Raw genomic sequence first — 16,982 nt, 5'->3', positions numbered from 1 at the left:
CTCTAGGATTTCCATGTACTGTAATATATAAAACTATATTTTAGCAAACATTTTATAGTATTATTTTTCATGTTAACCAATATAATGCATTAAAATTTTAATGAAAGGGCTGAGGACATGGCTAAAGTAGTAGGTTGCCTGCCTAGGAAGCATGAGGCACTGAGTTCTAACCTACAAAAAATAATAATAACAGATGAAAAAAATTCTAAGATGATATGTATGTTTGAAAGAACATAGTCCATAGCTCCTACTTCTCCAACACTGAATTAGTTTTGAGATCTTGGGGTCTTAGGCAACATATTCCCTGAGACTGAATCTCTTCATTTGAAAAATAAATGAAAATGAATTGCCATTTCACTTTTTTAACAGTATTTTTGGGAAGAGGAATCCTGATAATACATGCGGAAAACTTAATATTTATACAGCTTGATGGTGATATTATTTAAATTACATAATTTTAAAGAAATTACATTATTTGTATATTCCTTAGAATTTTACTTCCTGTTTCTAGGCCTTTAATGATTGATCCCCAGGGTCAAGCCAATAAATGGATCAAAAACTCTGAGAAGGACAATCAACTTAATGTTATTAAGCTCTCAGATTCAGACTATATGAGAACATTGGAAAACTGTGTTCAGCTTGGACTTCCACTTCTATTAGAAAATGTTGGTGAAGAACTAGATCCATCTCTGGAGCCCTTACTACTTAAACAAACTTTTAAACAAGGTAGAATGCAACTAATATTAGTTGGTAGAACTGAAATATGTTTGAATTATTTTTGAGGGTTGAAAGATAAATAATAATACCAGTGTTTCAGAACTTCTTTATCATTGTTGTTGAAAATAAATTTGTCTCAGGCTAGCATTATTCATTCTTGGAAAGATACTATTTCTTCTTTACCATAACCATTGCTATGTAGATTCCTGTTCTACAGAGAACATGAAGAAATAATTTGTGACTTTTGACCATGCAGAGTCCAGTACTATGAATAATGATGGTGATGTAGACCAGAGTTATGTTTAGCTAAATATTGACCACTTAACATCTTTCTGCTTAAGAAAGTAATAGCTACCAAGTCACATATTTTGGAATCGTGATTGAAAAGTAGTTGGAAGGAGTGCAAAAGGAATCTTGACTTATAAAACTCCATGATGGAGAAAATGTCCTATACTCCAAAATAAGTCCTGCTGTATAATTACTTATCTACGTGTCTGTGACTTTTTTTTGTGTCTGTGACTTTTTGCACACCTATTTCTATTTCAGATTTCTTTAGGATCTTTTACTTGTAACCTAAACAGGTGCTTTATAACTTTGAGTCACTCACTAAACATCTGTTTTCTGAAATGTAGGTGGAATTGATTGCATCCGACTTGGTGAAGTCATTATTGAGTACGCCTTTGATTTCAAATTTTATATCACCACAAAGCTAAGAAATCCACACTACATGCCAGAATTGGCTACAAAAGTGTCTCTGCTCAATTTCATGATAACTCCAGAAGGACTTGAAGATCAGTTATTAGGTATTGTTGTTGCAAAGGAGAGGTATGTATCTTTTTAGATGCCTCCAGATGGTCTAGAGAGGTGTGTTCTTTAAGTAGTTCTACAAAGAAGTTCCAGTTCAACATGTTAGTTTGTAAGTACAGTGCATATTAATCAATGCCACCCTTTCCACTATTTTTCCTCATCTGTTTCAATCCCACACATCCCATCAAGTTACCTGGTTGCATTATCACATATGTAATTGAAATTATGACTGTATCTGCCTACCTTATAGAGGAATATTTGTAGGCCATTAATATTTTCCTTGTGTGATTATTTTGAAATTGATAAATTTTATAAGTTGTTATTTTAAGTTGTATATATATATATATATATATATATATATATATTTCTTTAAAATTGCCATTCTGTAATTAGTAAGTTATAAGTCAACTATGTTATATTGGAGTTCTACTGATGATAGTCCTGACTTCTGAGACATAGGCTTCACCCCTAGGAATGTATGCTATATACATAATAAAAAATGTACTTTTGCTGGGTGCCAGTGGCTTGTACCTGGAATCCTAGCTACTCAAGAGGCTGAGATGTAAGGATTGAGGTTCAAAGCCATCCTGGGCAGGACAGTATATGAAACTCTTATCTTGAGTTGACTGCCAAAAAGCCGAAGTGGTGCTATGCCTCAAGAGGTAGAATACTAATCTGGAGTAAAAAAGCTCCGAGACAGTGCCTAGACCTTGAATTCGAGATCCAGGTCTGGCACAGACAGACAGACAGACAGACAGACAGACAGACAGACAGACAGACAGACACACACACACACACACACACACACACACACACTGTATTCTAAGGCTTTTGTACAGAATGTTTTATAAAATTAGAAGGAAAAAGAAAGAAAAAAGCAGGGAACAAAACTATATATAGTAGGCATAATATTTTATTTAACGTTTTGTGGATGGGAGATGGAAATGTGGCTTAATGGTAGATTCCCTGCCTAGCATGCATGAGGCTCTGGGCTCAATTCCTTGGTACCACATAAACAAAAAATAAATAAGTAAACTAAATTAAAAAAATTTGTAGCTGGTTATCTATAGATACCAAAAAAACAAACAAAACAGATTAGAAAGGAACATTCCTGAATCCCAAAGTGATTTTCATAGTGTGGCTAATATTTAAAAAATATTTTTCTTCTTTTTCATATCTTTCTTCATGCTTTTTAATTTCCCCATTACTACTACTTGATTTTTTAATGAGAAAAAAATAATACTAGTGAAGCTATACTAAAGAATTTCTTCTGAAAGAAAATCATTGGTTCCACTTGAAGCTTAATGTAGCATTATCAAATAGTAACATTAAATTAAAAGTGAAATATATAACTATAAGGTAGTTTTGTTATTTCCAGTCTTCCCTTGGGATAGTATCTGAGACAGAACTATGTCATAACATACTTTTTAACATGGTGTATTACATTATTTTGAAGTTTACCCTCATCTTTATTAAGACATACATGCCAGTTTTCCCTTTCACGTAAGCCATGTTCTATGTTTGATACTGTAGAAGAAATGATGAAAATGAGAGTTAGTGATGACAAAGTCAAGGAATTGATTAAAATTTTCTACTCTGAGTCACTTCTCTCATTCTGATTCTCATGTAATTGGACATGCCATAAGAATAAATCCAATGCACTCTTCTATTATTTTGGTACATGTATATACATGCAAATATTTCCTCTTAAGTTATGGCAAAAATTCATCACTTTAGTTCATTTTACAGTTCTATAAAATGAAAAGTTCATAACATTTTGATGAATAATATTTAGAAATAAGGGCTACAAATTTATAACTATTTAAAAAAATCTATTTAGACCAGAATTGGAAGAGGAACGGAATGCTCTTATTCTTCAGTCTGCAGCCAATAAAAAACAACTAAAAGAAATAGAAAGAAAAATTTTAGAAACATTATCATCTTCAGAAGGGAACATTTTAGAAGATGAAAGTGCAATCAAAGTCTTGGACTCTGCTAAAATTATGTCCAATGAGATATCAAAGAAACAGCAGGTGAGAAAAGCACCCGAGAAATGTTTTGATTCTAAAATTTTAATTTACTTCCAGCCTATGACAGAAATTCTGTAGTAAATTTCCTGGAAAAGAAAAAGAATTAATAAAATATGAAAATATTGAACCTGGTTTTAAAGCATAAGAATATATCCTACTTTTGAATTAATCAAAACTTGGGGAAATCTATACATATCTATACATATAAGAAATAAATTTAGATTAAGGTTTTAAAAATGCATTTATTATTATTTGTAAGGAAGGAGAGTCAGTTTTAAATAGTTACTAGTTGACAGTGAAGGGCTCTCGGAAACAATAGGGATGTCCTTGGAACATTAATTTGTAATGAGTATGATAGAGATTGGTAGGAGAGATGTGAATGCTAGGTGGAAGAAAGGAGACAAATAGTCTACAGCCAATAACATATTAATTACAAGGTCATCTGATGCAGCCAAATATTGTTTTATGTCACCCCCCACTTTGTCAGTCATGGGGCTTAAACTCTGGGCCTGGGCACTGTCCTTCAGCTCTTCAGCTCAAGGCTAGTGTTGTACCTCTTGAGCCACAAAGCCACTTCCGGTTTTTCTGCTGGTTTATTGGAGATAAGAGTCTCATGGACTTTCCTGCCCGGGCTGGCTTTGAACCGTGATCCTCAGATCTCAGCCTCCTGAGTAGCTAGGATTACAGATGTAAGCCACTGGCACCTGGCTGTTACTTCTCATTTTACAAAAGCAAACTGTGTTATAGTTAGAATAGACTACTAGCAGATCTCTTTTGTACTTCTTAGTTGAGAAAACTGGGGTCTAGAGAGATTAGTTGAAGCTCAAGGTTGCATAACTAAATATCAAAGAAGAATAGGTTCTGTACACAGAGTTTATTGACTTTCAGAGCTTTCAATTCTCCATGGCCCCACCTAATTAACTAGGTATGCTTTCACTTTGAGACAATTAAAAAATAAAAAAGCCAATAAATTGCACTAATCACTAAGTATTTACTTTCTCCAAAATCCAGCTCCATTGTGGGGCAGAGGACTTTCAAAAGGTCTAGGTATGCTTTCCCTTTGAGTAAGTTACATTTAGCTTGAATGCAATAGTAAAAACTCTGACAGGTGTGCTACTTTTGTTTGTTTGCATCTTTGGAGAATAAAAGCATTAAGATCTTAGAGTTATATTCTATGGCAGCACCTATTTGGAACCATAGTTGAATATTCTATAGTGTCTTATTTTTTTTTTTATCAGAGCAGAGCAAACCTTCTCATTATTCCCTGACACACAAAGGGGAAAGAGGATAAGGAATATTTATTACCTTATTTCTCAATGAGAAAAGGAAATACAAGAATTCATTACTTCAAATGTTTTCTCTTACAAAGACAAAAATTTAATAAATCAAGTTATTTTGATTTAATAAATCAAATTATTTAAAAAAATCTGATCCTTGCCCTGACATCTTTTTTTCCCCTTTTATCCACCTACTCACCTAATATAAGAAAAGCCATATTCAAAGCAAAGTTCCACCACATAGTCTAATCCTACTGTACTCTTTTGTTTCCAATGCATAGGATTAAACACACACACACACACACACACACACACACACACACACACACACACACACACACACATATACAATGATTAAGTGGGATAAATTCCAGAGATGCAAAGCTGGTTCAATATATGCAAGTTAATTAATGTAATTCAACACATCAACAGGAGCAAGGACAAGAACCAGATGATCATCTCAATAGATGCAGAAAAAACATTTGACAAGATCCACCCCTTTATGATAAAAGCTCTGGATAAACTGGGATTCCATGGAACCTTTCTCAGTATAATAAAGATTGTATATAACAAACCTAACAGCCAGCATTATACTTAATGGTGAAAAGTTAAAACCATTTCCTCTAAAATCAGTAATGAGAGATGTTGCTCTTCACTCCTCTTCAAAATTGTATTGTAATCCTAGCTAGAGCAATAAGGCAATATGGAAACATAAAGGGGATCCATATAGGGAAAGAAGTAAAACTCTCCCCTTTTTGCAGATGACATGATCCTGTATTTAAAGAATCCCATAGATTGCTCTCCCAAGTCACTTGAGCTGATCCAAAATTTTGGCAAAATAGCAGGGTATATTCTCAACTTATAAACCATCAATTACTAGTTACTATGCCAATTTATAAACCATCAACTACTAGTTACTGTTGTACTAAACTCTGGGACCCATGTCAACACCTTTATGTATACATACTCTAGTTCTCTCTTTCTCCCTTTTTCTATTTCTGACTTATTAAAACAAAAAGAGGTGAATACTTATTAGACACATGTCAGAGTCAGACAAAGAATAAGCAAATATTCATAGCTCTGAGATTCTTCAAAGAAGAAAGAACAAATTTGGTATGTAACCACACCTTTCCTGTTTTCTTTCTTCTTCCTTGTTTCTCTCCTTGTATCTCCCTTCCTAGTTTCCTTCTTTTCCTTTCTTTCTAGTTTTGAACCTCTTCTGAACTGTACTGAAATATTTTCATACTTAAAATACACTCATTATTTCTCTCTCACACACACATATACATATATGCACATATCCTCACACCCATCCTCTATTTTTTTAATATTGATTTTTCTATTCTAGATTGCAGAAAAAACAGAGCTCAAAATAGCAGAGTCTCGAGAAGGCTATAGGCCCATCGCTAAACATTCATCAGTATTGTTCTTTAGCATTGCAGACCTGGCTAACATTGATCCCATGTACCAGTACTCCCTCATCTGGTTTGTGAACCTTTATATCAACTCTATTCATGACAGGTAAATGCTCTGGCTTCACCCGTCTTCCTTGGGTTGGATTTTCACCATCCTTTAAAAAAACATATAATTACACACATATAGTCATTGTAGAATATTAAACAGCTGTAAAAAGAAGAAAGGAAGCGAGAAGGAAGGTGGAAAGAAGGAAGAGAGAAGGAGAGAAAAAAAACATGGAGGAGGAAAAGACCAAAAGAAAGATAATTAAATTTTAAGTTGTTTTTGAGTTGTTTCACTCCTACTTAAGATTTAGATATAGACATATTCATTTTAGATGTATTCCCTTTCTTTTAAAGATTTCAGTAACACACAGTTACATTTAGGCTTTAGTCCCCCATTTCTGTTAGTTTAATGCATACTTTCACTAGTGAATGTCCATAGTTTTTTGGAATTAACTCTCAGTTTTGTCAGGGGAGTGGCAGGAGTACTGCCATTCTCATTTTCCTTTATCTATAAAACAGGGATAATGATAGTACCTATTTAAAGTTGTTATGAGAATTAAAGGAGACAATATGCAGTATTTATAATGGTGTCTAGCATTTAGTAACTATCGTATTTAAGTAAATAAAATATTATTTCAGCCTACCATGTGTACTATAAACATTTTCTTACAACAAGAACAATCTCCCTTGAGTGAATTAAATCCAATTTGGAATTTGAATTCCTAATGGCACATGATTGAGGAAGTTCAAGTTGAAGAATTAACTTAAATGGCAATAAATTTCAGTGAGATGTAAAATAATTGAAATTCTCATATACTACTGGTAGGATTTTTAAATAGTGCAGTCACCTTGGAAGCTCTTTAAAATATTAAACAAATTTTCCATATGATCCAGCAATCCCACTACTAAGTACATACTAAAGAGAGCTGAATGCATAAGTACACAGAAAACTTTTTTTAAGACATAAAATACTGTATTCATAAGTTACTGGGACTGGGTGCTAGTAGCTCATGCCTATAACCTTAGCTACTCAGAAGTCTGAGGCCTGAGTATTACAGTTTAAAGCCAGCCTAAGTAGGAAATTCTGAGAGACTTATATTTAATTAATCACCAAAACTTGGAAATGGAGCTGTGGCTCAAGTGGTAGAGAGCTAGCCTTGAGCAAAATGGCTAGCTCTAGTACTGGCAAAACAAAAAAAAATAGTTACGTGGGTTAAATATTTTCTTGTCAGTGAGATGAAATGAATTGTGGAATATAACTAGAAGTACAGTTAGGTTTATTTGCTTATTTTTATATTATATGTCAAGGTTTTCCCTCATTCCTAGTAACATTAGTTTGTTATATGTATGAATACAGAAACCATCTACTCCAAAAGTCAATTCTATCACAGAAAGAGACTTCACTAGTTATTATCCAGTTTCTATAGTGATAACATTTTTAAAACCTATAGAGCAATATCATGATTAGGAGATTGACATTATATAGTTAAGACAAAGAATATTCTCATCACTACAAGGAGCTACATGTTGCCCTGTAGTAGTTCTACTCACTTCCTTCCCACCCCTACCTCTTTCACTTCCCTCTCTAGCATAGAACCTGACACAAATAGATTTTATTTTTAAATTTATTGTTTTCAGTCATTTTGGAGTAACAAGACATTTTGGTTCTTGAAAACAGATGCTGTAAAGCCATATTTCACTTTCTCATGGAATTATACCCTATTTTTTTAAAATTTGAAATACTTACACTCACAAGAGCCAAAAATTGTGTAGAGAAGCCCTGCGAAAATGAGTAGTGAGGCTCCATGTCCCTTTAATTCTATTTCTCAGTAGTAACATCTTGCATCTGTACTACAATGCAGCAACCAAGAAGCTAGCCTTGGTATAATCCATATTCAGATTCCATCAGTTTTACATTCACTTGTGTGTGCAATTTTGAATGTTTTATTAGTGGATACTTAAATAAGAGAAAAACTGCTTACATGTTAATTCATGTTACTTAATGTTTTCTTAGTTTCACTTGAACAATATATTTTCCTTTTCAACCTTTTAGCAATAAATCTAAAATTTTGGAAAAGCGCCTACGATATTTAAATGACCACTTCACATACAATTTATATTGTAATATATGCCGATCACTATTTGAGAAGGACAAGTTGCTATTTTCTTTTTTGTTGTGTGCTAATCTTCTTCTGTAAGTTATTTGCTTTTTCTTAAGTTCTTTATTTTTAAAATCTAACTCAAAGATTTAATGTGTAAATATGACTTGTTACAGAAGAATACAATATTGTACTTAGTTAAATTCGCTTTTACTTGTGCATTTTGATGATTATAATAGTTTGATGTTTATTTGATTTTTGAAATTTTTATAAGTATATATCTATATAATAAATGTTCACAAAATATAATTTGCAGCTCAATAATTTCTTAACAAAGAGAAAAGTAAGAGAAGTACTTCTTGTTTTCTACCTCTTTACACTCTCCATATGTAGCTACTCTCCTCATGGTGTGTGTGTGTGTGTGTGTGTGTGTGTGTGTGTGTGTGTGTGTGTGTGTGTGTGTGTGTGTGTGTGTGTGTGTGTGTCGTGGGGGCTGAATTCTGGGCCTGTGTGTGTGTGTGTGTGTGTGTGTGTGTGTCGTGGGGGCTGAATTCTGGGCCTGGGCCTGGGTGTTGTCCCTCAGCAGTTCAGCTCAAGGCTAGCACCCTACCACTTGAGCCACAGTGCCATTTCCAGCTTTTTTTTTCTGCTTATATGATGCTGAGGAAATGAACCCAGGGCCTCATCCATGCGAGGCAAGCACTCTACCACTGAGCCAACTTCCTAGCCCCTGTTTTTTGTTTTTTGTTTGTACTGGTTCTGGGGTTTGAGCTCAGGGCCTGGGCATTGGTTCTGAGCCTTTGTCTCAAGGCTAGTGTTGTACTACTTCAACCACAGTTCCACTTCCTGTTTTTTTTTAATTTAATTTAATTGTAAAGGTGCTGTACAGAGGGGTTACAGTTACATGAGTAGGGTATCCCTTCCCTCCCCCACTTCCCCGACTCTTCCCCCCCCCCAGAAGTTGTAAAGTACATTTCCAACATAGTGTCTTATGAATATCATTGTTGCAATGGGTCATCCTGTATCCTTGTTTCAGCATTTTGTTATTCCCCTTCTCCTCCCCAAATGAGATAAATGTATATACAAGATGCAGGGTACCAAAATCAAATACAATGACAACAGTGTATATACCATAGGGGGAAGAATATACAAAAGAAACAAAAATATCACATAGTACATTAAAAACAACAGCAACAAAGAAAGACCTCTTACGTCCAGATCTTGGGGTTCATTTCACTTAGCATCTTATATGGTTATATGTTCTAGCTTTTGAGCTTTTCTGCTCATCTGATAAGATTATCCTAGATGTATACTAATTATTGCAAATAAGGAAAATCATGGGATCTATATGTCTTTGGGTCTGGCTTACAATACTTAATGTGAATTTTTCCAAGTCTTTCCATTCCCTTACAAATGGGGCAGTGTCATTTTTTTCTGATGGAAGTATAGAATTCTATATATCTATATCTATATCTATATATCACATTTTCTTGATCCATTCATCTACTGAAAGGCATCTGGACCGGTTCCATATCTTAGCTATGGTGAATAATGCTGCTATAAACATAGTTATGCTGGTAGCTTTAGTATGGCCTTGTTTGTGATCATTTGCCCAAAAGTGGTGTTGCTGGGTCATAGGGGAGCTCTATGTGGAGTCTTTTGAGGAACCTCCATACTGCTTTCCAAAGTGGTTGAGCAAGTTTACACTCCCACCAACAGTGCAGTAGGGTTCCCTTTTGGCCACATCCCCTCCAGCATCTGTTGTTATTAGAGTTCTTGATTTTAGCCATTCTAACTGTGATGAGGTAGAATTTCAATGTTGTTTTGATTTGTATTTCTTTTTATGGCCAGAGGTAGTAAGTATTTCTTCATGTGTCTATCAGCCATTCTTCTTCCTCTTTAGAGAAGTCTTTAGCTCACTTATTAATGGGTGGTTGTTTCTTTGAGGATTTGTTTTTGGAGGAGTTAATTTTTTCCGTTCTTAGTGTATTTTAGATTTGAGGCCCTTGTCCGTTATATGGCTAGTGAAGATCTTCTCCTAGTCCGTGGAATTTCTATTGATCTTGCTAGCTATGTCCCTGGGTTTTTTTTTTAATGGTTAATTAGAGATAAGAGTCTCACAGACTCTCCTACTCAGGCTGGCTTTAAACCATGATCCTCAGAACTCAGCATCCTGAGTTGCTAGGATTATAGACATGAACCACCAGTGCCCAAATGTCCATATCTTTAATACTGGTTTAAATTTTGCTTTTATGTAAGTGAACATATGTATATATATATATATATATATATATATATATATATATATATATATGCCATATATTGCCTTCAACCTGGGTTTTTGCTGGCTAATTGGAGATGGAATCTTACTGACTTTTCTGCCTTGGCTGGCTTTGACCCATGATCCTCCAAGTCTCAGTCTTTTGAGTAGCTAGAGCTTCATGTGTACATCACTGGCACTCAGCTTATAACAACTGTTAATATTTTTACCTACAAACTGTATTATCTCCATCACTTATATCAATATCTATTGTCTTTTTTCCTGTTATGAAATATTATAAATTTTATGTTGAATGCTGCCAATGTTTTATTCCTTTCCAGAGCTTTAGATTTTTCTTTTGAGGGTGTTTAAATTACTACTAGATTAGTTCGATTTTTCTAAGCTTTCTGATAATGATTTTAGAGTAGTTTTTCCCAAGACTAGGTTAGCTTCACTGCTATTGTGATCCCTCTCATATGACCACTGGTTGACAATAGGCATCTCATAGCATTGTGTTGTCTCTGGGACCTATGCTGTTTGTTAATGGATCCCCATTCATTGCCTGGCCTTGTGAAATTCTGCTCTGCTCACACATGCCTTAGTATTATTCAGAGAACTGAGAAAATGGTACTTTTTTTTGCCATTTATTTCCTCTTCTAAGGTATTCTGCCAAGTTCTAGCCACCTCTGCCTTCCTTAATGTGAATCTCTGCCTCCTTGATTCAACAATACTGACAAGCTTTTATTTTCCTTACCTCTTCTCTGCAGCCTGCAATGTATCATTAGCAGACAGTTGAAACAATCATAGAAGTCACTTTGTCTCCTCTAGTGGCCACAGTTCTGGCCAAGCTATTGTACATTTTCTAAAAACAGTTGTTTTGTTAATTTTGTACTACTTTCTAAATTACAGCAGGACATTGAGTATAGTCCTGGTTATTCCATTCAGACTATAATACATAAGTTGATATCATTCTGTCACTGGCTCAGGACTTTCTGCATCTTTCCAGTTCCCATGCAAAATCATAAGTCCTTGAGTTTCACACATGAAAAAGCATTTCAGAGTGTTTTACAAAATGGAGTCTCAAAAAAAACACCCCAAACTTTCACAAGGTGAAAGTTTTAGCAAGTAATTCTTTTAGAAGAAAAAACATTTCTTGTTCTCGATGCAGGAAATGGCAGTTAAGATTCAGAATGGCAGCTATTATTTACTGTCTTTTATTCTTTCTGAGTTGTGAGAATACATGAGATTGTATCATCTAGTAACTGCCAATCATTTGACAACTAGACAGACAGTAGTTCAGAGTGGCCAAGATGGGTGCTATTTATTATTCTAAAATATGAAGATACTTCTAGGCCTACTGAAAACATAGAGGCAATAGATGAGTTTTAGGAATTCCTTTCCTCAAATAAACTTTTCTTCTTGAGGTCACTACCAATTTATAAAGGATTGGCAGGGTTGAATTTTTTTTCAGACAATTTCAAAGGAGAGGGAGGATTTAGATAGCCCCCTGTGTGTCTCCCAGTTCTTGTAACTTATCACTTAAAAGGAGATATAGTGAGAGGGAAGTTTCATTGCTTTTTCAGTTGCTTCCTAGTTTCAACTTCCAAATCTGGCCCTTTTGATGTTTGTTAAAAATAATACAATTTTCCCATATCATCATCTGCTTTATCTGTCTTGATTCAACTTTAAAAATCAGGAATTTACTATAGCTCTTATATTGGGAATATAGGGCAAGAAAAGAAATTGAATACCAGGAACTGATGTTTCTTTTAACGGGAGGAGTGAGTCTTAAAAGCGCAGAAAGAAATCCAGATCCAAGTTGGCTACAGGATAAAAGCTGGGAGGAAATTTGTAGAGCAAGTGAATTTCCTGCCTTCAAAGGACTCAGGTAATTGTTTATATTTGATGGTTTAACATTGAATAGTGGATAAATTTGTGATCTAGTAATTGTTTCCCATGTTTCTTCTAATTTATTGTTATTATTGTTTTACAAACTGCAGTACCAGTACCAAAAAATCCAAGCTAATTTTCTTGGGTCCTTGATATCCAAATCATAATAGAAACTGAGTTACTGATAACTTTACATTCTGTACGTAAGGTGCCCCAACAAAGATGTGTTTAAGAAGTGCCTTAAACTTTTCCCACTTGAACCAATAAAAGGAAAATCCTAGAGTTCTGTGATTGATGAGTTTGATGATGTTGGTGAGTTTGAGAAGGCCAAGTTCACCTTCTGTAAAGACTAAAAAATGACTTCCCTGGGCCTCTCCATCCCAAATGGCTTTCTCAATTACAGCTACATGTCTTCCCAGGACCTGGCATTGGGTATTTAGTCTCTCTAGTCTCATCATTAGACTTCTTCAAAGGGATTATGTGAAAGAATAAACTTTAATTGAGTCATTTTAGGTTTTGCCAATCTTCATTCCTTTATAAAAGGTCTGTTTTGCTTATTTTTTAAAAAAGCAGAATGGGGAGAACTATTTAAGGAATTCAACAAAAAGGAAGTAACTACCTTGGTGTGAAAAATATTTTCATTAATTATTATTATTTAACTGAAATAAATTTACAAAGTATCTTCCTATAGAACATTCACCACCTTGCTTCTAGCAGCCAGATAGATGGGATCTGCATTCTCTGAGCATCATTTAGAATGTCCTCATTAAAAATAGAAATAAGTCACTCTTTACCTTTTAAAGTCAAACCACATTCCCTGAGGCAGCTATACTGGAAACGCTGAAGTTATGTCAGGTGTCCATACACAATTCCAGTGCACCCCAGAAATCCCTTGGGCCACGGAGAGAAGGCTACATGCAATGTTGCAGTGGAGGCGAGGTATAGGAGAGGTATAGTTATGTGCTGATAGTCACTGTGAAGGGTCCAGATTTTTGTATAGCAGTCCTAGCTCACTGGCACCAGGATTCCTCCTAATTGTTCAAATGCTGGGGCAATGTGATAGTCACTTATGTGACTGTCATACTATCACACAACTTAGTGGACTTCGGGCTCACAGCTTGATCTTTCAGGCATGTCTGATGCTATCAAGTATTACTATTCTAGGGGAATTCACACAGAGGTCACTGCTGAGTTGTGGAACGAGGAAGGTGATCTTCCAGCCCTTTTCTTGGCTGACCAGTGGTTGAGATTGCTCCAGGATGATAACTATTAAACAGCAAAGAATATAAACTACTGGGCCAAGGTATCACTGTTGGTCCCATCATCAGATCAATAGGATCTGTCGGAGACAAGCACATACTGAAATAGTTATTTGCCTGGATGTTCAGGGGCCACACACAATACCCAGATATCAGGGATCTGGAAACTGCAGAGTATGCTAGGCTGGTCTGTACCTGGGAAATTCCTAAACTGACAACTGAAGTCTCTGTGACTTCTGTGAGGCACAATGGAGTATAGGAATTCAAGTGAATCCAGGAAAAGTTAACACATAGAATTTACCTTCCATTTGGTGAGATGGAAGGTTTTCTATGTATGTACCTTGAGGATAAGGGTTTTGGGCTACTCAGGTTGATAATGGTACACTTGGAGTCTCTAACTTCAAATCCCATTCTAGCTACTTTCTTGCCCTTTCTCTGCTGCTGCAATCTTCTCTCCCTTTACTTTTGCAAGATGCTCTCCCTTATGAGAGGTTTGCAGTGGTTGCATCTAAGGGTCAAGCAAAAGTAGTAATTTTTTTCAGAGTCAAAATAATACCACTGTAAAGATGGCATGCAAGAACTGTCAGGTGTACTGGATGATGTCAGAGGAGACTTGTTATCACCATGGCTAGTCTGGCAGACTCTGTGGTACCCATTATACCTACACCTCTCTTTAGAATAAAGGTGCTGAACCAAGCGTTTTATTGGTATTTTCTTTCATATGTTCTACTCAGCTGCTTTTGTTCATTCCCATTCCTGGTTAGCAGGCACTTTCTGTTCTATTTTTACTTTCAATATTTCCCCAGATACATGTTTTTATTAGCTTGCTTAAGTTACAGGGGAAGGGGATTTTATTGTTACATTTCTACACACATTTACAATGTACTTCAATCAGTTCTACCCTTCTATCACTTTTCTTCCTCTTTCTCCCCATTCCACTTCTCCAGTCAATTTCACCAGATTTCATTGACCTGTTTTCATAGTTGCCAACAATCTATTTCAACCAAGTTCACCCTTTTTCAAGTCCAGTGATGTAGAAATGGCCCTATAGGTGTCTTATTTCCTCCTCATGCTCAACAATCTACTCTAACATATTTCCCAATGAAATTAATAATTATTCAACTTTTTTCCATTAGGGATCATTTTCATGAACATAAAGATGAATGGAGGGAAATCTATGATAGCAAAGAGCCGTACAATGTGAAGCTTCCAGAACCAATGGATAAGAATCTAAATGAGCTACAGAAAATAATAATTCTTAGGTGTTTAAGACCTGATAAGGTAAAAGACAAATATGTTCTATTTGGAATCCAGATAATTTGCCATTTGTGGAATCTTGGTTTTAAAGATACAGTCATGTTCTATATAATGATATTTCAGTCAAAGATTTCAATTCAGCCTTTGCCTTTTGAAGACAGTTTTTAAGATTTATTGGGGATTATTGGTCTTTTCAATTGACTGTCTAGTCCAACTACGTAAATGTTGTCTTTCTAGATGCTTCAAGTGATCAAGGATTCTTTGTTATAGTTATTGGGAACTTGAATGAGTTTGCAGCCTTCCATGAACTTTGGTGGTTTCCTAGACCACCAGCATTCTTTGCTTGGCCTGATATCAACCATTCTTCACCAAAGACTCAAAGAATTTTCTATGCAGATACCTGAATTCTTTCTTCCTGGATAATTTTCCCCTAAGTGGAACTACAACTTTCTAGTAATATTAGTCTCCTTGAACACTTTTTCCTGTTTTCCCAAATCAGCAATACTATTTTGTTCTTGCAATGATTCTGCCCTTTTTCAGAGGTATATCTGAAGCATAGCTTCAGGATGAAAGCTAAGGGAAAAAAATAGGGATCCCTTTGTTTTCTTTTGATCAGGATTTCACAGTTCTGACTTTGACACTATGACTGAAAATGGTTATTTCATTAATATTGCCCTTGTGTGTGTATATGTGTGTGTGTGTGCATGCGTGCATGTGTGCGCATGAACACATGTGCAGTCCTGGGGTTTGAAAGCTCAGAGCCTAGGCACTATCCCTGAGCTTCTTTTGCTGAAGGCTAGTATTCTGCCATTTGAGCCACAGCATTACTTCTGGCTCTTTCTGAGTAGGTTATTAGAGGTAAGAGTCTTATGACTTTTCTGCCTGGTCTGGCTTTGAACCACGATCCTCAGATCTCAGCCTCCTGAGTAGCTAGGCTTACAAATGGAGCCACCAGCATCCAGCAATTTTGCCCATGTTTTTAAAAAAAGTTTTGTAGTAGAATGGTAAAATGGGGCCTACTTGAACTCTGTCATGGCTATAAGTCATAGATGGTAGAAAATCTTGTATATATCACAAATTGATTAGTTTAAACATGTACAAAAGTCTTTATAAGTGAGTTAAGTGGATCATACCAATTTTTTAAATTTTTTTTATTGTGAAAATACTGTACAGAGGGGTTACAATTACATGGGCAAGATAAGGAGTACATTTCTTATCAAGCATTGTAACCTCCTCCTTTGTTTCCCCTTCCCATCCCTTCCCATCCTCCCCCTGCCCCCTCACCCAATCTTCTCCTCTCCCCCTCCTCCCCCACCAAAGTTGTAAAGTTCGTTTTCGACATAACGACTTGTACATCTCATTGTTGCAATGGGTCCACCTGTATCCCTATTTAAATGATTTGTTTTTCCCCTTCCCCTCCACAAATTATACCGACATCAAATACAGTGAAAGCAGGGGTTATCCTGTGGGGGAGGGACATACAAAGCAACAAAGAAATAATCTTATAAATGTGTTAGAAACAATCGCATGAAAGAAAAAAAAACATTTGAATACATATTTTAGGGTTCATTTCCCTAACATCACCTTATCTGACCTTTTCTGCTTGTCTCAGACATATACTGGTAATTGCAAATAAGGGAAATCATGGGACCTATGTTTCTTTGGGCCTGGCTTACTTCACTTAATATAATTTTTTCCAAGCCTTTCCATTTCCTAACAAATGGGACAATGTCATTCTTTCTGATGGAGGCATAGAATTTCATTGTGTATATATACCACATTTTCTTGATCCATTCATCTACTGAGGGGCATATGGGTTGGTTCCATATCTTACTATGGTAAATAATGCTGCAATAAACATAGTCATGCTGGTAGCTTTAGTGTGGTCTTGTTTGTAAACATTTGGGTAAATGCCCAAAAGCGGGA

The 16,982-nt window shown here is 35.5% G+C and overlaps 1 protein-coding gene across 3 annotated transcripts in view; it reads left to right on the top strand.

The window, feature by feature from the left end:
- The window catches only part of Dnah12 (dynein axonemal heavy chain 12), a 167,218-nt gene that overhangs the window by 110,274 nt on the left and 39,962 nt on the right, over positions 1 to 16,982 (top strand). For all 3 annotated transcript variants that reach the window (XM_070018739.1, XM_070018740.1, XM_070018738.1), the window contains 7 exons: positions 512 to 726; positions 1,350 to 1,542; positions 3,365 to 3,557; positions 6,180 to 6,352; positions 8,345 to 8,485; positions 12,380 to 12,538; positions 14,936 to 15,080. In XM_070018739.1, the coding sequence (XP_069874840.1) occupies positions 512 to 726; positions 1,350 to 1,542; positions 3,365 to 3,557; positions 6,180 to 6,352; positions 8,345 to 8,485; positions 12,380 to 12,538; positions 14,936 to 15,080 (1,219 nt within the window). The remainder of the gene's footprint in view (positions 1 to 511; positions 727 to 1,349; positions 1,543 to 3,364; positions 3,558 to 6,179; positions 6,353 to 8,344; positions 8,486 to 12,379; positions 12,539 to 14,935; positions 15,081 to 16,982) is intronic.

Source organism: Dipodomys merriami, unplaced genomic scaffold (assembly GCF_024711535.1).
Source record: "Dipodomys merriami isolate MVZ:Mamm:240054 unplaced genomic scaffold, mDipMer1.0.p SCAF_13, whole genome shotgun sequence".
Taxonomy (NCBI): Eukaryota; Metazoa; Chordata; class Mammalia; order Rodentia; family Heteromyidae; genus Dipodomys; species Dipodomys merriami.
The sequence above is the reverse complement of the archived record's forward strand: the minus strand, read 5'-3'. Positions and strand labels throughout refer to the sequence as shown.